Genomic DNA, 22,625 nt, shown 5'->3' with positions numbered 1-22,625 from the left:
ATCGGAATCCGGGGATGTACTGTATGGTGACTAACATAATATAATAAAAAATCATTTAAAAAAAATAATTGCATCAATTTCTCTCTCTTCTCATTTTCCAGTGAAAGGTCACCAAAGTTTAACCTTTAGCTAGTCTATTCTATTTATATAATATCCTCAGAATCTATTAATTACCTTGGTACCATTTCTTCAGGTTACTAAAGAAGGAGAAATTTTTTTTTAAATGCTCAGGCAGTAAAATTGGAAAGACTTGAGTATGGATTACACTGGAGAGCAAAAGAAAGAGATTTTACAATGACCTTTGGGTGTCCAGCTTCACTGACTGAGTTAACAATGGTATATAAAATGAGACTAAGAATATGAAGAAGAAGGTAAATTGAGGGAGGAAACAATATGGTCTACTTTCAGGAACTGAGGTGGAGACTGTACTGGGATATCAAGGTAAAATGTCCAGTAAGTACCTGATCATAACAAAGTGAGACTCAGTAGAGAATCTGGCATATAAATACTCATGAAACAATGTAAAGGAAGTATATCCAGTGAAGGTAGGTAGAATAGAGCACATCAAAAGCTATCAACAAAGTGTGTTACAAAGAGTATCCATAGTACATGTAGAACTCTTTATTAAAGAGTAAAAAAGAGAAAAATAACTCAACAGTAAAATGAATAAAGGATATGTATGAGCAGATAATAAAAAGAGGATACCTAAATGGTCAAATAAGCATTTTAAAAGATGTTTAAATGCTCTAGTTAACAGAAAAAGTAAAATGAAATACCCTCTTTTTTCTTGTTCTTAGTTAACAACATCTAATATGGAGAAAGATAAGAAAATGGTACTCTCCTATACTGTTGATATAAATGTAAATTCTAATAACCAAGTTGAAGAGCAATTTGGCAGCATCAAGTCAAATTAAAGATATATCTATCATATGACCCCCTGCATATGGGGCCTAGAGAAACTCTTGCTCCATGCACAGACATCTCATTTCAATGAAGAATTGTTTTTAATATCAAAAAAGTTCAAATAACCCAAAGGTCTATCAATGAGTAAAATATACCAGTCATACAAAGGACGATTGTTAAAATAAATAATTAGATCAATTTTTCTGTCTATCAGTACCTGAAGAGGTCTTGAAAACAATGTTGGATAATAAAAACAAGATGCAGAAAGAATGTATACCATCTGTTACAATTTTAAAACAGACATATTAACAGGGCAATCTGCCTGAATGGATATGCAGGTAAACCCCTTCTGGTATAAAATACCCAAAACCAAAAGAGAAAATAGGAAAATTTTTTTTAAGCGTGACTGAATTGTTCATAAGAATAGGGAAATTACAAAAGGTCAAAAAAAATAAAATGAGCAAGTGCCAATATAAAGGGGTAAGCAAATGGTGGGACCTGTATTTCCCTGGTAACTACCATTCCCTGGCACTAAAGGTACTGGTTTTTATGAACCCTGAGCACAAGTCTAGGAGACAAAGCTAAGCATAAGAAATGTGGGAAGTTGGATCAGAGACCACCCACCCCCACCCCCCCCACCTTGCCAAAGAAGTCAAAACCTCTAAAGGTCAACACTCTTACTATGTCCACTAGAAAAAAATCTGCTCAGCAAAAAGGTGATTATGGACATACTCGCCAGTGAAGAGATTTCTGGAGTAGCCTCAGTACTATGCTTACCTCTCTGGATAATCTTCATTCAGACTTTTTTTTAAATTTCTTTTTTAATTTAAATTCAATTAATTAGCATATAGTATATTATTAGTTTCAGAGGTAGAATTCAGTGATTCTTCAGTCTTATGTAATACCCAGTGCTCATTATATCATGTGCTGTCCTTATTGTCCATCACCAAGTTACCCCATCCCATTGCCCCACTCCCCTAAAGCAACAATCGGTTTGTTTCCTATGATTAAGAGTTTCTTATGGTTTGTCTCCCTCTCTGATTTTGTCTTGTTTTATTTTTCCCTCTTTCCCTATGATCCTATTTTGTTTCTTAAATTGCACATGAGTGAGATCATATAATTGTCTTTCTCTGACTGACTTATTTCCCTTAGCATAATACCCTCTAGTTCTACCCACATCATTGCAAATGTCAAGAGCTCAATTTTTTGATGGCTGAGTAGTATTTCATTGTATATATATATACCACATCTTCTTTATCCATTCATCTGTCAATGGACATCTGGGCTCTTTCCATAGTTTGGCTATTGTGGACACTGGTGCTATAAACATTGGGGTGCAAGTGCCCCGTCAGATCACTACAAAGATACATTTGTATCTTTCGGATAAATACCTAGTAGTGCAATTGCTGGGTTGCAGGGTAGCTCTAGTTTTAACTTCTTGAGGAACCTCCATACTGTTTTCCAGAGTAGTTGCTCCAGATTCCATTCCCCCCAACAGTGTAAGAGGGTTCCCCTGTCTCCACATCCTTGTCAACATTTGTCATTTCCTGACTTGTTAATTTTAGCCATTCTGACTGGTGTGAGGTGATATCTCATTATGGTTTTGATTTATATTTCCCTGATGCCGAGTGATGCTGAGCATTTTTTCACGCGTCTGTGGCCATTTGGATGTCTTCTTTGGAGAAATGTCTGTTCATGTCTTCTGCCCATTTCTTGACTGGATTATTTGTTCCTTGGAAGTTGAGCTTCATTAAGTTCTTTATAGATTTTAGATACTAGCCCTTTATCTGATATGTCATTTGCAAATATCTTCTCCCATTCCGTCAGTTGTCTTTTGGTTTTGTTGACTGTTTCCTTTGCTGTGCAAAAGCTTTTTTATCTTGATGAAGTCCCAATAGTTCATTTTGCCTTTGTTTCCCTTGCCTTTGGAGACGTGTCTAGCAAAAAGTTACTGTGGCTGAGGTCACAGAGGTTGCTGCCTCTGTCCTCCTCTAGGATTTTGATGGATTCCTGTCTCACATTTAGGTCTTTCATCCATTTTGAATTTATCTTTTTGTATAGTGTAAGAAAATGGTCCAGTTTCATTCTTCTGCTGTGGCTGTCCAATTTTCCCAACACCATTTGTTGAAGAGACTTATTTCCATTGGATATTCGTCCCTGCTTTGTCAAAGATTAGTTGACCATATGGTTGAGGGTCCATTTCTGGGTTCTCTATTCTGTTCCATTGATCCATGTGTCTGTTTTTGTGCCAGTACCATACTGTCTTGATGACTACAGCTTTGTTATAGAGATCAAAGTCCAGAATTGTGATGCCACCAGCTTTGGTTTTCTTTTTCAACATTCCTTTGGCTTTCTGGGTCTTTTCTGGTCCCACACAAATTTTAGAATTATTTGTTCCAGCTCTGTGAAAAATGTCGATAGTATTTTGTTAGGGATTGTACTGGATGTATAGATTGCTCTAGGTAGCATACACATTTTAACAATATTTGTTCTTCCAATCCATGAGCATGGAACATTTTTCCATTCCTTTGTATCTTCCTCAATTTCTTACATGAGTGTTCTACAGTGTTCTGAATACAGAACCTTTGCCTCTTTGGTTAGGTTTATTCCTAGGTATCTTACAGTTTTTGGTGCAATTGTAAATGGGATCAACTCCTTAATTTCTCTTTCTTCTATCTCATTGTTTGTGTATACTCATTTAGACTTTTGCCTAATAATTAATTTCTGCTGAGAGAAGGGAGAACAGTCAACCACTTTGGCAGAAAATTGGGGGTTTATTCCCCGGAGAGGGTGAAACGGAGTCTCTGGACCAAAGAGTGCAGGTAAAAACATGAGTACCCAAATGAAAACAACAGGAATCACACGACCATTTATATTCTAAATATTGATACTTCTTTCAAGCACCCAACACATTGGCAGATCAACTTTACACTATTTGTGTAAAGACTCTTTTCTGAAGAAACTGTTCTAAAAGGAGATCTTAAAGATGGGCATCAGATGTTTCCCAGCCAAACTGCCCAGTCAGATCAGACTGACAATCTCCAACCCTCCATTCAGAGTTTCCAGTAAGCATTTTAGTGCTCCACTTAAATATAAGTACATGGTCAAGGATCATCATGAAGAAAGTCTCTGATAGGAAGAATGAAAATTCTTCCTAAATAAGACTAATAAAACAAGAAACTTGGAGGATACAGATTATGCAAGAAGAAAACCTCAAAAAAATATTAATAGTCTCAAAGGAGAAATATATGCTTGAGGCAAGAAGAGTATGATATTTCAAAAAGTGAGAACAAAAAAGAGCTCTTGGAAATAAAGACAGATGACAATGGGCACATGGCTGGCTCAGTCAATAGAGCATGCGACTCTTAATCAAGGGGTTGTAAGTACACATTGGGTGCACAGATTACATAAAAATTTAATCTTAAAAAAAGAATGATAACAGAAAATCCAATAATTATTAAACTAAAAAGCTATCAAATATTGAATATCTTATTGAAAACTGTTTGGAAGAAAAGTAAAAGGTAAATGGATAAACTGATACATTCATACAGTGGAATATTATTTACTACTGAAAAGAAATGAGCTTCAAGCCATGAAAAGACATGGAGGAACCATAAATGCATCTGAAAGAAAATGAAAGAAGCCAATCTGAAAAGGCGATATACTTCACAATTCCAACTACATGACATTCTGAAAAAGTCAAAACAAGGCTGACAATTAAAAGATCAGCCGTTGCCAGGGGTTGGTGAGAAGAAAGGATAAATAAGTAGAACAGAGAGGATTTTTAGGGCAGCGAAACAATTCTGTAAATACTATAAAGGTGCATACATGTCTTATTCACTTGTCAAAACCCACAGAATGTACAATACCAAGAGTGTCTAGGGATAAAGATTCAAGATGTCCACCACTTACCATCAAATGGTTCATACAGAGTAATATGAATAATATGTATGCATGTGTATGATACATACGTGTATGTATTTATGTATTTATATTACATACACATACAAAAAAATTAAAAGAATAATGATGCAAAGGTGGCAAAATGTTAATTGGTGAATTAAGTGAAGGGCATAAAGGAATTCAGTGTACTATTCTTGTGACTTTTCTGGAAGTTTAACTTTTTTTTTAAACACAAAGTCCAAAAAGTATGACTTCCATTTTTTTTCTTCAACATACCTATAAAAAATTGATTTTTAACAATGACTGTGATTAAAAACAAGAAACAAACAAATGGAACATGTAACCATCACCACCACCCTTTGGTTACACCAGTTCTTTGGCATTTTCTCAAATCTCTCTGCAGTCTCTTGTCCAGGGCCACTGCATATGCTGTTCCATCATCTTCATCATCTTGCCCCCAACTCTTTGCCTAGTTAACTCCTCTCCTTCCTTAGCAATTCAACTTGATCTCTCCAACCAATTCAACTCCTTGGTCTCATAGCATCATATACCTCTTCTCACAGCTATAGTTTTGTGTTTATTTGTATTTTCTCTACTAAATGTCTACCTCACTCACCAGACAGTAAGCTAGGCAGGAGCCATGTCTGGTTTTGCTCACCATTTTAACCCCAACACTTATCATAATACCTGGAGCAAAGGAGCTAAAAAAAAAAAAAAAAGAAAAAAAATATCCAGAAGGGAGAGAGGAGGGGAAGAAATTAATATTTAACATGTATATAAACAGCTGTGTGGGCCTCTTTGCTGTTCCTTGAACATAACAGACATATTCCCACCTCAGGGCCCTCGCATCAGCTGATCCCTTTGCCTCGTAATCCCTTCCCACCAAAATTCCCATGACCAGTTCCTTCTTTGCTTCTTTCAAATCTTTGCTCAAATGGCAACTTGTAGATGAGGCCTTCTTTGATCATCCTATTTCAAATTGCCAAGAACTCTTCTACCCCAAACTCCATACAATCCTTAACTACATCTCTTTTTTATTTTTCTCTGTAGTACTTAAATGACCGAAAATACTAAATATTTATTAGAGTATTATCTGTCTCTCCTCACTAGATTAATGCCATAAAAGCAGAGATATCCTTCAGAATATTTAGAATAATGTCTAGCACATAGTAAAAATTCAAATATTTGTTAAAAGAATGACTATGTAAGATAGAATTTTATCAAATCTGTGTTCAAAATTTACCTTAATATATACTGTTTTAAACATGCGAAACTGCCAACTGCCATGTATAGTAAAGACTATCTCTTATTTTAAGATCATACAATTCCTAATCTTTAAGTCTTAAAATACTCTTCCTTTTTCAAAACAGTTCTAGTAACTATTTATTCTCAATGGCCTTATTTGCCAATGTGAGAAATGTTCAAATCTGTCAACGTCTAATTATTTTTGGAAATTTTATTGGTATATGAAATCTAAAAATCTGGGAACTACTGACATATATGATTAAAATAATTCATCAGAATGTCATTTCACTATCTAGCCCAATAGACCCACTAAAACTATTCCACGCTTCAAACATCCTCTCTGGTCAAGAAAATCTCCTTATTATCTTCAAACCTTCAAGACTTTGATCCCCCTGGATGCTGCTTAACTGATTTTTCCCTTCCTTCATCCCTTCTGTAAAAGCTTCCCACCGAAAGACTTCCCCTCCTTTAAGTATACTAACTGAAATCTAATATGTTTAAGTCATTTTCTTACCACTCCAGCCTATATTCATCCTTCTCTTATCTGAACACCTCAAGCCTTTCATGTACAGCTCATTCCAAAAACTAGTTTGGTCCAAGCCAACTACATAAAGATCAGATTAAGAAAAGATTTTAAAAAGACAATTTCCAGAGTCTCAGTGCAGATTAGGAGAATCAGAATTTCCAAGACCGAAGCACAGAAGCCAGTATTGTTTAAAAACCCTCCCAAGTGATTCTGATTCATAGCCTGGCTTAGGAATAATCAATCTATACCACAGAGTCTGAATTAGTCATAAAATACTTTGATTATATTAAAATAAACATTATTTATGTGTGCCTTCTAGAATTTTTTAAAAAAGAGAAATCATAAATAAAAATATTTTAACCATAATAACAGTTGCATGTTTATCTTGACTTCAAATTAAACATGGAATGTGCATGTCCTATATTATATTATACATATGAAGGCTTTAATTTTGAAGCAAATAATTTCGAATCCAATTGTAATATTTTGACGTAGACATGCAGAAGCATTTTTGAAAATAGCATATTGATATTATCATAGGAGGGCATATATTGCAAAGAAATTAATGTAATTAAAATAAGCAGCTACCAAAATTCACTTAAAAAAAAGAGTAAACCTAAATATAGTCTACTAACCTGTTTGTTGTTCTCCGCCATGGAAAGCTGCAATGCCAACAGCATGGAGTCCGCACCACATACAGTAGTTCTCTCAGAGTTACAAAGAGAGTGCCAATTCCTCCTGAACTCTTTAATCATATCCAAGATAGACTTCTGATTAAGCTCAGCCATCCTCTGAAAGTATGACAGAATGCAATGTTAAAAAGCTTTTTTTAATTGGAAACTAATATTTAACATCTGTAAGGAAGCAGAGTTAGAGAAAAATAAGCAGTAAATGAGAGGTCATTTCATATTTACTAAAATTGCTTTTAATTAAATTTCAGAAAACAGAACAATACAATTTCTGCCCAATCATATTTTCCTCTCCTTTAGTTTTCTTAAGCCAAATCTTTTGAAATAACAAAATACAACCTTCAATCTGAAAATTCATACAAAACAGATATGCAAATCCTGTAAACTTATAATTATAGACACAGACATAGCTAATTAAAGTTGTATTTTCAAAATATTTGTTTTGAGATAGATGGTAATATGTGTGATAGATGGATCAGTCTAGTAATTGATTTGACCAATTGACTATGGAAGAATGACATCCTGGGGGTTCCAAGCCTAGACAGAGCTCAAAAGGCCCATGAAGAAGAGTTAATAATGCAGCAGGCCTGCTGTCTATCTTTTGAAAGGACTGATTACAAGGTTGGCCCTTGGCTGCACCTGTGCACTTAGAATTCAGGAGGGTTTCCAGTAAGAGTGGCTCACTTGCCTAAACTGTTTACACAAATAGTATAGTTTATACTGAACACATGCTTTTCTTCTGAGTCTGGAATTTTGGAACATAGACTGAGGATGCCTACATCAGTACCCTGGACACTGAGTCTCTAAAGAGCTTCCCTGACAGACAATACTTCATATGGGTCACAATTTGTTGTTGGAGGATTTAAGCATGTCCTGTGTAACTCCACTAAGAGAGGAGTTTTGGAAGCTTATGTCTGATCTCCCCAGGACTTCACGCCATGAAACTTCTCCCCATATAGCTTCTCTCTTTGCTGATTTTGTTTAGCATCTTTTTGCTGTAATAAATTATAGGTGTGGGCACAACTATATGCTGAGTCCTCTGAGTCTTCTTAGCAAATATCTAACCTGGGGGTGGTTTGGGGGGGGCCTCTTGATATAAGGCTTTGCAGCTTTAGTCCTTAGTCTCTTGCTACTCTAGGCTATCACATGAAAAACTCCAAGTTCACCTGCTGGAAAAGCCATATAAAAGAGAACCAAGGCACTCCAGCTGACAACCAATACCAATTTAAAGACATGAGAGACTATGTTAGACTTTCCAGCCCCAGTCAACCTGCCAGATGAACTGCAGCCACATTAGTGATCCCAAGCAAGACCAGCAGAACCACCTAGATGAGTCCAGCCAAAATTGCTGGTCCACAGAATCAAAAGCAAATAAAATGGTTGCTGTTTTAAATCCAGTAAGTTTTGAGGTGGTTTGTTACACAGCAATAGTTAACCAATACAGTATCTAGTATTTAGGAGTTTTCTTCGTCCCAGAAACTTTTCAAAAGCTTAATATTTATTACCTCATTCAATCTCTGAAAGAGTCCTATGAGGAAGGTCCATTATTATCCTCATTTTACATCTGAGAATGTGACATCCCATGTCACTCAGCTAGCAAATGGCAAAACAGACTTAAACCTAAGATGCTTAACTCCGTAAGCTGTGCTCTTAAATCACTATATTACATAACCTCTCCTGATAGACAAAAGTCTTTCAAAATAATTGGATGTAGTTCCAATGTTTCAAGTCTATATAAGGAAGCAACATACTTAAGTCTATATAAGGAAGCAATTCCTTTCTCTGAGTTTATAGACAAGGCTGCTAAAAGGTTTTTTTTTTCCTACTTCCTTTTACGTATGCTAGTCTCCAACATATTCATATGCTATTATTTTATTTGGGGTATATTTTACTGTACACATCCCATTTATTAACTCTTTCTGTTATCTTTTTCTTTTTTTATGTGGCATAAATAGAATCCCAAACGTTTACAATGTATTTTGGGTTTATACGATCAAGAAAAGGGGCATATAACACTTACAAAGCAATAATTCATCAACTTAAAGATACAAGTAAAAAACTATCAATTAAATATCTACATATATAGAAATACCAGTAAATAGCTAAAAGTTATATTTCTCTTCAAAATATTACCCTCGTTTCTTAAAAGAAAAAAAAGGGAAGAAGTAATGCTTCAGTGACATGATCAGTTTGCCTGAAATAAATCTTTAATACTAAATTATCTAGGGTACTATTTAAAAGTTTTAAGAGTTCTAGAGCACGTGGGTGGCTCAGTCAGTTAAGTGACCCACTCTTAATTTCAGCTCAGGTCAGGATCTCAGGGTCCTGAGATTCAGCCCCACCCAGTGCTCCAAAGCACATAGTCCAGCTTGAGATTCTCTCTCTCCCTTCCCTTCTGCCCCTCTTCTGTGCTTGCGGGTGCACCCTCCCTCTCTCTCTTTCCCTCTAAAAAAATAAATAAATAAAATCTTTTTAAAAGATTAAAAGTAATATGAGTTCAGATTTCTAAGAATGAAAACTAGTCAAGAATTAGACTGTTCCAAATCCTGGGTGCACCACTTACTAGCGGTGTGATTTATACCAAGTTATGTCACCTCCACTACCTCAGCTTCCTTGTACTGAAAATGAAAGTAATAATAGCTCCTATCTCACAGGGTTTTGTGAAAAGTAAATGACATAAATACAAGTTTAGCTTTTAGCACAGTGTCTGACACATATAAAAGAAAACAGTCTCGGGGCGCCTGGGTGGCTCAGGTCATAATCTCAGGGTCCTGGGATCAAGCCCTGCATCATCGGGCTTCCTGCTCAGCGGGAAGTCTGCTTCTCTTTCTCTCTCCCTCTGCCCCTCCCCACTGCTCGTTCTCTCTCTCTCTAATATAAATAAATGAAATCTTAAAAAAAAAAAAAGCCAACAGTCTCATCCAAGGGTCAGCACACTTGTTGGAAAGGGCCAAATAGTAAATATTTAAGGAGTGTAAGGGATAGTCTCTGTCACAACCATTCAACTTGACCTTGCTGTGTGAAAATAGCCACAGACAATACATAAACATATGAGCACAGCTGTGCTTCAACAAAACTTTATGGAAACTGAAATTAACTTTCATATAATTTTCACATGTCACAAAATATTCTTTTGCTTTTGTTTCAACTATTCAAACATTTAAAATCTATTCTTAGCTCAGGAACTGGTGGCACAAAAGCAAGTAATGCCCTAGTTTGCCAAATCTGGTCTAGTCTTAGCTCTTTCAGCAGCTAGCTGGCTGTATAAGCCTAGGCAATAAGCATTACAACTGACTGCCTAGGTGAAGGAATCATCACACAGAAAACAAGAATAATACCTTCCAGCCAGCTTTGAGAAATCAATGAGACAATGAATATGTATGCACTCTGAATGTCAGGCTGTGCTATACAAAAACAGTAGAAGGTGGCAGCGATAATAAATACTTGTTTTTTAAAAAAATGGATTCCAAACTGCACTGGAGCAAAAACTGGAAGACAGGAAATTATCACTGGGGAGACAGTGTGAGATGGTAAAAGAATTTCTGAGTCAGACATTCAGGCCCCACATCCTGGCTCCCCAATTTATAAGACGTATGTCTTTCAGTATTTAAAATTTCTGATTAACATAAATTTCCTCAAATATAAAAGTTAAGATACCTTACCTCAGAAAACTATGAGACACAAGTAAAAACTCACCTAGTGCCATGCACTTAATAGGTGCTCAATTTTAAAAAGGGGGGGCAGGCGTTGGTACTATCATCGTCAGAGTGCATATCGTAAATATTATTTGGGAGAATATAACAGGGAGAGGGCGAGAGTAGTGGAACTGGAGTCTGCGCACGTCTTGGAACAGAACCCTGGTCTCCCGCCAACCTAATGAACCTAAGTAGGCCTCTATGGCCCCAGACTTCCAGTCTGCAGATGATCCCTCAGGACCTTCTAGCTCTATTCATCACTAGATATTGGAATTCTTCAATACCCCCAAATTCAACCCGGTTCCAGAGCAAAGCCTCTAAACAGTCACTTAGCTGTCACCGAAAATCTTTCACTAGCCCCGGCCGGAATCACAATTAAAGTGTGACAGGCGAGCAAGCAAGAGATGAGACTCACCTGACTCGGGATACACCTGATAGGCGCAGACTGGACTGAAGAATTGTCCTGCCGGGCAGCAGTCTGGAAGCTGTGAGAGTCCGTCGCGAGTTATATTTCAAATCTCGCGGAAGGCTCGGGAGCCAATCGCCGTTTCCGCCCTGTGACCCGGAACCAGAGTCGGCGCGCGCCGAGGCCCGCCCCGGCGGAGATCGGCTTCCCTCTGGCCACTTCCCGATTCCCCCGGTGCGTATCGCGCGGGAGCCTAAGGGTTTGCGCTGCTTTGCTACTGGCCGCTCAGCGCTTCCATCCTATTTTTGCGAGTTCCTTCTTTCCTGGGCCGTACTCCACCCTCTCTTACCTGTGATCTCGGGCTTCGGGAGGTGGTAGCGGGGTCTCGCGGGACTTGCATGTCTGGGAGAGGCGGTGGGGTTCTTTGCGGGCACTTAAGTTGTTTTTTCCCCATTCTGCCCTTCCAGTTTTAGAGGGCAAGTCCAGCCCGCTGTGTGCAGTGAAACCCTGAAAATGTAGTGAGACTGGACACAGTTTAACAAGCAATAAGGGGACCGATTTTCCTGACCTCGAATCTTTTACACTTTCCACACCGCTGTGCCTCCAAGAGCATCCACCTGCTGGTCACCCATAACAAATGTCCAGTCCTGAATTCCCACTCGTATGGTTACTAGTTTATAGACTCCCCCGAGGTGGGATTCATCTGATTCTCCGTAAATACTTATAAGGTTTTGATGTGTTCGTTACTGAGCCCAGCTATTCTCAGGCAACTGCATCCAATTAAGGCGGGGGGGACTTCTTTAGATCCCTAAGTCTCATCTGGGAATGCTACTTCCAGGGTGCACACCAGGCCATAACAGGTTGGTTGAAGTTTTGTGCCTGGTTTTATGAATATCATTTCTATATCACGCATTTTGGCACTCCTTTCTCCAGATCTTATATTTTTGATCTGCTTATGTTATTGTGCTTTTCACACTGAATCATAACTGTTACCGGATATTGTGATCTTCAAGGCAGAGGGCTGCTTTTCTTCTCTAGCACCGGTATCCAACGCATAGTAAAGTATTTCAAATGCTGTCTCGTCTTATGAGCGTGGCAGCTAACTAACCTACTAAAGCCTCGATTTCTTCTGTAAAATGGAAGCCATTTGCCTCCTCTTAGGTTTGCAAGTATTAGGTGTCATAATGTCAGTAAAATCCTTAACATGGCACCTGCAAGTAATGCTCTGTAAATGTTAACTATCTTTAATTTTTTATGAATATATTTACTACTAAAGTGATTACATCTTCAAGTACTCACTATCTTTTAGTTAATCTAAACAGGATATTATGATGATTTATTCTGCAAGTATTATTCATAAGGTATTTAAAGAAGTTCTTGATTTTTTTTTTAGCTGTCCGTGGCATCTGAAATACCATGTCCTTATTTTGATTCATTTGCTGAAAGTGACTGACACTTTGATGCTTTCTATCTAACTATGTCTATGCTGTAATCCACAGTTTCCTGACCTTGTCCAGTAGAAGGCTATTTTATTTTTACAACTGTTCAAGTATTGACATACAAGATGAAGCAAGATGCCACAAGAAATGCTGCCTACACTGTGGATTGTGAAGACTATGTGCATGTGGTAGAATTTAATCCCTTTGACAGTGGGGATTCAGGAAACCTAATTGCATATGGTGGCGGTAATTATGTGGTGGTTGGCGTGTGTACATTTCAGGTTAGTGTACAAAACTCAGTGACTGACAATGAAGCTATTTCACTGGTTAAAAAAACAAACTTTGGTAAACTGACTAAACTTGGAAAGCATATTGAGTTTGAATATAAGAAAACAAATGATATGAAGAACTACAGAGGACGGTGTTTCCAGTAATATATGCCTGAGATTTGTGCAAACATTAAATAGGTAGTGAAAAAAAAGACTATGAGGCTTCTCTTTTGCCTTGTGATTAGAAATGGAATATACTGGTAATTGAAGGTTATGACTAACTGAACATTTGGTATGTACAGAGAAAACACCAATTAAATGAGATCTAAGTAATTACTTAATCCAGTTTTTATACATTCCACTTTGACATAGGGAACAAGCCTAAAAAATGATCCTCCAGGAGATTTTACAGCTTTCATGATATTCAGCTTTTGTATTAGTATGCTCTCATGCTTTTTATACATCTAAAGCATACATCCGAAGTGTACAAAGTATGGGACCCTATTAATTGAACAGGCAATTTAGCATAGTAATTAAGACAATAAACTCTGTAGCCAAAATGCCTAGATTTTTACTCCTGCCTGGCTTTATCTCTTAATAGCTCTATGACCTTGAGCAGGTACTTAACCTCTCTTCTATAAAAATGAGGAAAGTAATACTTAATAGGGTTTTATGAGAATGTAGTTAGTACATCATGTGAAGTTCCTGGAAGGCATTTGGCACATTTAATTCATATATGTATGTTTTAACTATCATTAATTTGGTCAGTGTTGCCTGCCAGAATAGGCCCATATTTAATCACCAAAGCAAGATTGCATTGTGGTGAGCACACACCATGTTTTCTCACAGGAAACTTAGTTCCACATGTGAAAGAGTCTAAACAATGCAAGTTCAACCCTCAGAAATCTTGGCTAATCCTTTGTTTACCAGAATATTATTCATAAAACAGTATTTCTCAAATTAAGGTTAATCAGTGAGGTAATTTGGCAATGATCAGTTCTCAAAGATTTAAAGTAACTTTACCATTAAAGTGGTACTATTATAAACATTATTTCCTCTTTTATTTGGGAGGCAGTTCAGTATTTTATTTCAGTGCAGTGTTTTGACATCATAAATGGAGTTTAGCATTTTACAGTGCATTAAATAAAGTTACAAAAAATTAAACTGCATGAGTATTTATCCTAAGGAGAAAGTATGAATTAAAGGCTTCAGTTTTTTGGTGTCTAAGTAGAACACAAGAGCTCTTACGTTGTCCCACGTTGTCTCTGAGGTAGGAATTGCTGGCTTTCAGGCTAAGTGACCCACAGCCTGACTTTAGCTGGACTACTTGGTTAGGATCATAAAAAGTCCACATGATTAGGAGAAATAATATGACACAGTCTTGAAAAAGACTGAGGGAAAAACCATTTTTCTGGTGGAGGCTGCTAACCCATAAAAGAATAAAGTAGCTCCCTACAGGTGAAACTAACTTTTTACTTCATTACTTTTAAAATTAATAACTGAACACAGACTTGTGTCAAAAAAAACTGAAAAATATGTTTTATCTCTATGTTCAGCTAAGAAATGAGAAAGTCAAGAAGAAAAAAAAATCAGGAAAGAAAAAAGGCAGGGGTGATGAGTGACAGAGAAAAAGACAATGAGAAGAAAAAACTAGCAAAAAAGATTTATATTGCTCTGTCATGTCTTGCATATTGTCCTTGTTGATCCTCAGACCTGTCAGATTGGTGATCTAGGTCTTACAGCCAAACAACCTAAAGAAGGAATTGGATTTTATTAACTTGTCAAGTTTCTGTGCCAAGTACTGGCAATAAAATTAAGTAACTGTCCCTGTCCTCACAGAGTTTCTCCATTGTACTTCAAAGATGCTTTGATGCTGCTATTCATATAGGTTGAAGCCATAGTTCAAACAGTTCTAGAGGAGAATCAGTCCCAGTAATTTGCCTTTGGGGATTCATAATAAATTATCACTTCCCTTTAAAGTTATTTTGTTATCTAATTAAATACTATTAAACATTGTTTCTATTCTCTCATGTTAGAATCTTCAAGTTCCATAGCATCCAATTTCATGCCTCCCTCTTGTCTGAGAGGAAACTAAGTAAAGGTAAATTGAATTGAAAGTTTTCCACATTCCTATTGGAAAGACAGTCCTCATTCTAAGGCTCTTAGGAAAACACCGTCAATACAGAATTTCAACAAAGCATTTTTCCAAATCTTATGGTGTTCTTTTGAATATGATGGAAATTTGAGCTGAATGATAATACTATTAATTGGTATCATGTGTTTGTCAAGTATTAAGTGCAAATCAGGTGCTGAGAACTGGTAATACCTATGTTAAAAAAGCAAGGACCCTGACCTTAAGATGTTTAAGTGTAAAACAATGCAGTAAGAAAACTACTATAAGAAATCATACGTGTAAAGGGTAGAGGGAACACGAAAGTTTCTAAGTCTATTCAAACGATCACCAATAATGAATTGGGGACTTGAATTTCAAGAACATTTGGTTTAAGCAAGCACATTGAATTTATATAGAACATGAAGCTAAGAAGGATACCTTATGCTTTAGATGATAAACTCCACTTAAGTATTTATTGAGCACCTGTTGTATGCCAGACACTGTGCTTAGAATTCAAATATTTAATAGATTGAATTAATGTGCCAAGTTGAACAAGCTAAAATTTAATGAAGATAAGGTCTTAAAATGATAGACTGCTGAAGCTAGAAGGGACAATTGTAACACAGTTTTTAGTCACCTGGATGTTCACCATGAATCAGTGCAATTATTAAACTGCCAAAAAGAGTTAATTCAATGCTGTCCAATAACAATACAGTGTGAGCCACAAATATAAATTTAAGTGTTAGAGTAACCACATTATGAGAAGTAAAAACCAGATGAAATTAATTTTAATAATGTATTATTTTACCCAGTATGTCCAAAATATTTCATGTGTAACCAACATAAAATATTAATGAGATATTTTATATACCTTTTATACTAAGTCTGAAATCTGGTGTGGATTTTGCACTTTATAAAGTATACACAGTTTGAACTAGCCATATTTCAAGTGCTTAATCACCTCATGTGGCTAGTGGCTACCATATTGGATAGCATAGCTCTATATCCTTTAATCTTTACTTCATTTCTCAGCAGTGTATGTTATGATGCAAATTATGTATTTGGGGACATTTCAGAATGGTATTAAAATGTTTAAAACTTATATGTGAAAGAGGGATTAGACTCAGAATGGTAAATGTAATTTGTGTTACTCGTCAGTTCTGTCTGAGTGAAGTTGTGGCTTGTAGTGCTTTAAGACTGGTGCTAAATCTTCTTTTGTGTGTTCACCTAAAATCAGCTGTGGCCAAATACTTGCCATCACTGAAGTGACTTCATCTGTATGGTTCCAGAGAGCAGAATTTGGAGCAATGAGAAGAATTTACATGAAAACAGATTTGGGTTTAATGTTAAAGAGAGCTCTTTGAATTAGAACTACCCCTGAGTTGACTAAGCTCCCCCAAGAAATAGCTAGTTTCCTGTCACTGAAGTGTTCAGAGATGGGTTGTGCAAACTGTCTCCAGATGTTATATAAATTCAAGTGCAAGGTGAAAGAAACGGACTAGGTAAACTTTACTGTCTCATCTGACTAAAATTCTGTATTTGGCCTTGACTGGATGTGGTGGGAAGAGCCTTTTCATCAACCTGGCTTTGCCCCAACCTCAAATACGCCAGAGCCTTCTATAATGATTTGTACTGTAGCAGGTTTTCCAAAGTATCTTAATTTCCTGCCTATACAGTACTGCCTACACCCCAAACTAAGCCCAAAATAGCATTTGTCTCTGCCTATACCACACACACACCCTGGCCTTTAGTTGGCTCAGTGGCAGACGTTGCCAGGAAAAAAAGGTTTCACTGGTAATACATAAAGCTCAAGCTATACAGTCCCTGGGATTTCTGTATCTCCATGGCCACCCAATAACTCCATATATACTTTGGGTAACAAATTACAGGACCTAATGTCAACACTGTTGTTACAGTAGCAAAGTAATGTGTGTTTTGATGGTAAAAACTTCATTTTTAGAAGACTGATTTGTCCAGTGTGGAAAAACAGATGTAACCCAAACTATGAAGTCAGCTATGATTAGGCTCTTAACCTTATTTTAAAATTGCTTAGTGGTTGCTGCCTTGGCATATCTGGCTGTTAGCTATACAGTTATTATACACACAGATTATGAAGTAATGAAATTTGACAGTGTTTTTCTTTCCATTTCTATTTCCTATTTTCATTTATGGAAAAACCTGACTGAAATGTAAAGTTATTTTTCAAGGGGCATCTGAATTATGTAGAGAAAACCACGTGCAATTTATTTGTGAAATGGCTTAGCTAGGATCCCAAAGACTATCCTGGAAAAATCAACACATTCAATAGGATTCAATTAAGGTACACATTATAAAACTTTGCATTTAGATTCAGGATGACTGGAATTCTCAGAACAGGCCTTCAGATAATATTCCTATCTATGTAGACATGTACTCCATTAAATAAGTTTCACCTGCTCTGGATTTTTTTCCCTGGTGATATTTATAATTCTATAAACTTATAAAAGATAGTCACTTAATACAGAGGATACCTTGGGAAAATTTGTCATGAAAAATTTTGCTGTAGTCTCTAGACCCAGTTAGGGTATTGATTTAAATAACAAAACAATAAAAATTTGATTTAAATAACAAAACAATTTTTAAATTATAATATTTTAAGTTTATAAAAAGTATTTTAAAATGTGTTACCTGTATAAGGTATAAAGAATAATAAAATAGATTCCTGGATGCCTACTACCCAGCTTAAGAAATGGAACATAAGCAATTCCTTTGAAGCCCTCTGGGTGTTCTTCCCTTACTGCCTTTCCTTCTCACTCGCAAGTGAAATTTTGTGTTGGTGATTCCTTGTTTTTCTTTGTAGAGTTACCATATATGTAGGTGTTGCAAATGAGTATATTATTTTTCATCTTTTAAACTTTGTATCAATGAAATTATTCTGTATTATGTTCTTCTACAGTGTGTTGCTGTTAACATTGTATCTGTTAGATTCCTGCTTGTCAGAATTAATTTGTTTTCGTTGTTGTGTGGTATATTATACAAATATACCATCATTAATCTGTCTATTCTTCTATTGGCTGTTAGGGTTATTTTTAGTTTTTCACTCTTGAAAACATTGCCAATATGCATATTCTTATGTCTTCTGTTTGTGTTTTATTACCTCTCCTTTCATTGTTTTCCTCCTTGATAATTTAGAGGCTGTACATGCTGTTTCTCTTCTTTTAATGGTTATCAAAGACACTTTAACATGCATACTTAATTAAAATCAAAATTAATATCTTTAACTTCTACGTGAACAAAATAAGGATCTTTGTCTCTTGAACTACTCTCACCCCCTCCAGACTTATATTACTGTCATCTTTCAGTTCAGTTGTTTTTCTTTTCATTTTAACCCACAAATTGTGTTTTATAAGGCTAATATTTATTTAGATTAACCCATCTGTTTGCCTTTGATTTTTTTACTCACTGTTCCTTACATCTCAGGCCTTCTGGGGTCATTTTTCTTCACCTGAAAGCACATCCTTTAGTACAAGAAAAAGTTTACTACTAAATTTTTAATATAAAAAGCCAGATAGTGGATATTTTAGGTTTTTCCAGCCACTTACAGTACCTGTTGCAAATTATTCTTTGTTTTTTATAACTCCTTAAAAATATAAATATGAGGGGGCACAGTGAGATGGCTCATCAGTGAAGTGCCTGCCTTCGGCTCAGGTCATGATCCCAGGGTCCTGGGATAGAGCCCTGCATCAGGCTCACTACTCAGCGGGAAGCCTGCTTCTCCCTCTGCCCCTTCCCCTGCTTATTCTCTCTCTCTCAAATAAATAAATAAATCTTTAAAAAATATATAAAAATGATTCTCAGTTCATGGACTGTACAAAACGAAGCCATAGGCCAAATTTGGCCCAGCTATAGTTTGCCACCTTCTGCTTTAGAAGATCTTTTAGTGAGAGTTTATTGATGCTTAAGTCTTGGTTTTTGTTTTTCTGAAAATACCTTTAATACAGCTTCATTCTTGAAAAACAGTTTTGTTGTGTGTATAGTCCTAAAGCTTTTTTTTTCTGTCATTTTTTTTGAGGATCTTATTCCACGATCTTCATGCATTTGTTTCGAGAAGTCTATGTGCCAAGAAGTCTGTGGCTGTTCTAATTCTTTTATGGGAAAACTCTTGTATAGGAGACTTGTCTTCTCTTTCTGGCTGCTGTTGCTGAAATCCTCACCCTCACCCCACTTTCTTCTCCCTCCTTCCCTCCCTCTGTCCCTCAATATATATATATATACACATACACACAAATATATATCATGAGAGTTTGTGTGTATATTCTGAAGTTGCACTATGTTGTATCTCCCTGCAGATTTCTTTTTATTTAAGCTGTCTGGGATGTATTGTTCTTTCTAAATATATGTACTGGTGCCTGTCATCAAGTATGGAAGATCCTTTGCCATTATCTCCTCGAATATTGCCTCTTCCCTCATTCGCTCTATTCACTCCTCTACAACCCAAATTAGGTATATGGTGGAACTTCTCACTGAATCCCTTTTAACAACTCCTCCTCCTCCCCTGTCCTCCTCCTTTTTGTCTTCTCTTTGCTCCATTCTGAGTAATTTTTTCAAATCTGTATTCCAGCTGCTCTAAGCATTGATTTTTTTTTTCCATCATGATATTTTCATCTAAAAGTTTTGTTTGGTTCTTTTTAAAAGCTGCCTAATCATTTTTGGTAATCTCTTGTTGCTTACTCATACTTGTTGTGTTTGTGGTTCTTTGTTTTCACATGTATGAGTGCATGTTTGTAAGATCATATTTGATTGAACTATATCTGTGGGAACTTTCTGAGACCTGGGTAGAGGTAGTTCATGCAAAGAGAATTTGCCTTTGTCTGTCAGGTGCTCTGGGCCACTACCAACCTATGGCCATTTTGAAATCACTTGTCATTTTCTGGAGCACATAATTAATGTGAATTCAAGCCCCAGACTCATGTTATGGCTAGCTAAGGGTCGAGATTTCTCATTAGTGGCTTTTCTCTCTTAGCCTTCACCTATGGTAGATGTTTTGCATGACACTTTTGGTTTGGGTTTTATTTTTTCTACTTCCCCTTTAGAAGACCTGGATCTTGCAGAAGTCTCCAATCATCCTTCCTTGTGCAGGCACTAAACTTTGTCTTTTTGCCCTGCAAACTTAAGCTATTAGTTTTTGTATGCGGACAGAAGTACTTAAGATAGTTGCATTACATTATTTTTATAATGGGAAAGTTTTTCAGGTGATTATCCACATTTCCAGACCTAAATGACTCTTCAAAATTCATTTTTTCCCCTCATCTTCCCATGAGGATAAATCAAAGATCATTTTAGTAGTACCAAAGCAGGTAAATAAGCTGACTTTAATTAAATATCTAAACCAGAATCCTGTATCCAAAAGACTAAATTAACCAGATTTTATTAACATATTCACTATTCATAGTCCATAACAGATGAACAATTTGTGACATCTTACACATGTATAGTGCCATTTATAATACTATGTGAAAATGATTGATACTTGTTAATGACTGAGGCATCATAAGGTCCCAAAGTATATTGTACATGATCAAAACTTTATGTTCGGTATGTATTTTTTTAATATTGTCAGTTGATAATATGTGTATGGTACTTGATTTACCTAGAATATTCTAATTCCTAGAGCATTCCATTTTCATTGCATTTGCTGTGAAATGTGTTTACTATTAGGAATAAAATGTCTCCTAAGGAAGATAAAATATAACATGTTTACTGTTTGTTTTTAGTTGCCCTAAAGAGTTTTCCATGAGGCTTAGACAGTTTTAGCTATTTTTGTTGTTCAGTGAACCAGTTAAATCTCAATATCTAATCTGTTTTTGAACTTCTCAAAAGAATATATATGGCCTCCTGATAAATTCTTCATTATGGTAAAATAAGAGTATTATAGTGTTTTTTCTCATAACTTCTTAAAACATTTACTGTGTATGCTTAGGAGGAAGAAACAGACATTGAAGGAATTCAATATAAAACACTACGAACGTTTCAGCATGGAGTCAGGGTCGATGGCATAGCTTGGAGCCCAGAAACTAGACTTGATTCATTGCCTCCAGTAATCAAGTAAGTTTAAAGCTATTAAGTGCAATATTTATTAATGTCCTTTTGTTTTAAGTGATCTGAAGTCTTTGATCGTAGGACTTTTTTCCCTCCATTTCCATTTTCCCCAATTTCAGATATTAGATATTTTAACATCAGCCATTATTCCATAATTTAGACTTACTATCTGAAGTTGTGATTTAAATATGCAACATGGCAGTGATGCCTTGAGTATATGTTGGAGCCTGACTACAAAGCTCTTTACTTGAGTTTCATCTGAATCATTTGAAGTCCTCACAGATTCTTCACTGAGTTCACTTACTGAAAGTACAACTCTGTTGAAATAAGTAAATTTGATTGAGTCATTAATGAACTTTACTGCTGCACACATAGGCCAGTGTCACATTTTCATGTTTAACACTACCTAAAACTGCAATTCTAATCCTTGGGCTTCAGTTTTTATGAAAGCATTTCAAAAGAACAACTCCTTTTTGAGAAAAATCTTGACAATACCTTCTGAGGCCTTCTTCACAAAGGCAATATGTGTCAGGTTATTTAATGTTGGCTACAAAACAGTAACCTCGCTTCCACAGATATCAAATCTAAAAGATATGCCTTCTTTTAATAAACAATACAGCAGCCATAAGTTAGCGCTTACTGAGCTAATCTAATTTTTTTAAATTAAGGGATAATTCTCAACTTCTGAGGGTACCATTTGATCAGTGTTGACATGCATACACTTGTATAACCCATATGCTGGTAATACATAGCATTTCTGTCACTTCAAAAGGTTCTTTGTGCTCCTTCCCCATCAGTCCTTTACCCCATCTTCTGCCAAAGCAACTATTAATCTAATTTTCAGAAATTAGTTTTGCCTATTATAGAACTTCATATAAGTGTGATCATACAGAATGTATTTTTTGTGCCTCGTTTGTTGTTTTGAGATTTATTCATGTTATAACTACCAGTGATTCTTTTTATTTTTGAAAACTATTCCATTTCATTGTACACATACCACCATTCTCCTCTAAGTAGACACCAGGGCAGTTTCCAGTTTATAGCTATTATGATTAAAGTTGCTAGGAGCACCCCTGTATACAACTTTTAGTAGATACATGGTTTCCTTTCTCTTAGGAGTAGAACTGCTGAATCAGGGGGTAGATGAATGTTTTTTTTAACATTTTAAGAAAGTAACCAGTTTCCATAGTGGTTCTACCGTTTTATATCCCCGCCAATAATCTAGAGATGTTCAAGTTGCTCTACCAACTCTTTAACATTTATTGTTGTCAGTCTTTATTTTAGCCATTATGGTTGGGACCAGAATGACATTTCCCTGATGAATCATGATTTTGAGCACTTTTTCATATGCATTCTATT

General features: G+C 36.1%; 2 protein-coding genes across 6 annotated transcripts in view; one reads left to right on the top strand and one right to left on the bottom strand.

Annotated features, from left to right (window-relative positions):
- PARPBP (PARP1 binding protein) overlaps positions 1-11,555 on the bottom strand; it is a 64,483-nt gene extending 52,928 nt beyond the window's left edge. For 2 of the 4 annotated variants that reach the window (XR_004620740.1, XM_002915471.4), the window contains exons 1-2: positions 11,377-11,555; positions 7,213-7,368 (exon numbers count right to left, since the gene is read on the bottom strand). Coding sequence is in view for 1 of the 4 variants with exons in the window: in XM_002915471.4 (XP_002915517.1) it covers positions 7,213-7,365 (153 nt within the window). In the remaining 3 variants the exon portion in view is untranslated. Of the gene's footprint in view, positions 1-7,212; positions 7,369-11,376 lie in introns of those variants that run through there. The other 2 variants (XM_034643807.1, XM_034643806.1) reach the window with 2 other exon arrangements.
- Positions 11,525-22,625, top strand: part of NUP37 (nucleoporin 37) — a 45,242-nt gene continuing 34,141 nt past the window's right edge. The window contains exons 1-3 of one of the 2 annotated variants that reach the window (XM_011220035.3): positions 11,525-11,601; positions 12,867-13,087; positions 21,148-21,272. In XM_011220035.3, coding sequence (XP_011218337.1) covers positions 12,932-13,087; positions 21,148-21,272 — 281 coding nt within the window. In that variant the 5' untranslated portion in view covers positions 11,525-11,601; positions 12,867-12,931. The other variant, XM_002915466.4, reaches the window with a different exon arrangement.

Source organism: Ailuropoda melanoleuca, chromosome 15, assembly GCF_002007445.2.
Source record: "Ailuropoda melanoleuca isolate Jingjing chromosome 15, ASM200744v2, whole genome shotgun sequence".
NCBI classification, from domain to species: Eukaryota; Metazoa; Chordata; class Mammalia; order Carnivora; family Ursidae; genus Ailuropoda; species Ailuropoda melanoleuca.
Note: the sequence above shows the minus strand (reverse complement) of the source record. Positions and strands in the feature narration are given on the sequence as shown.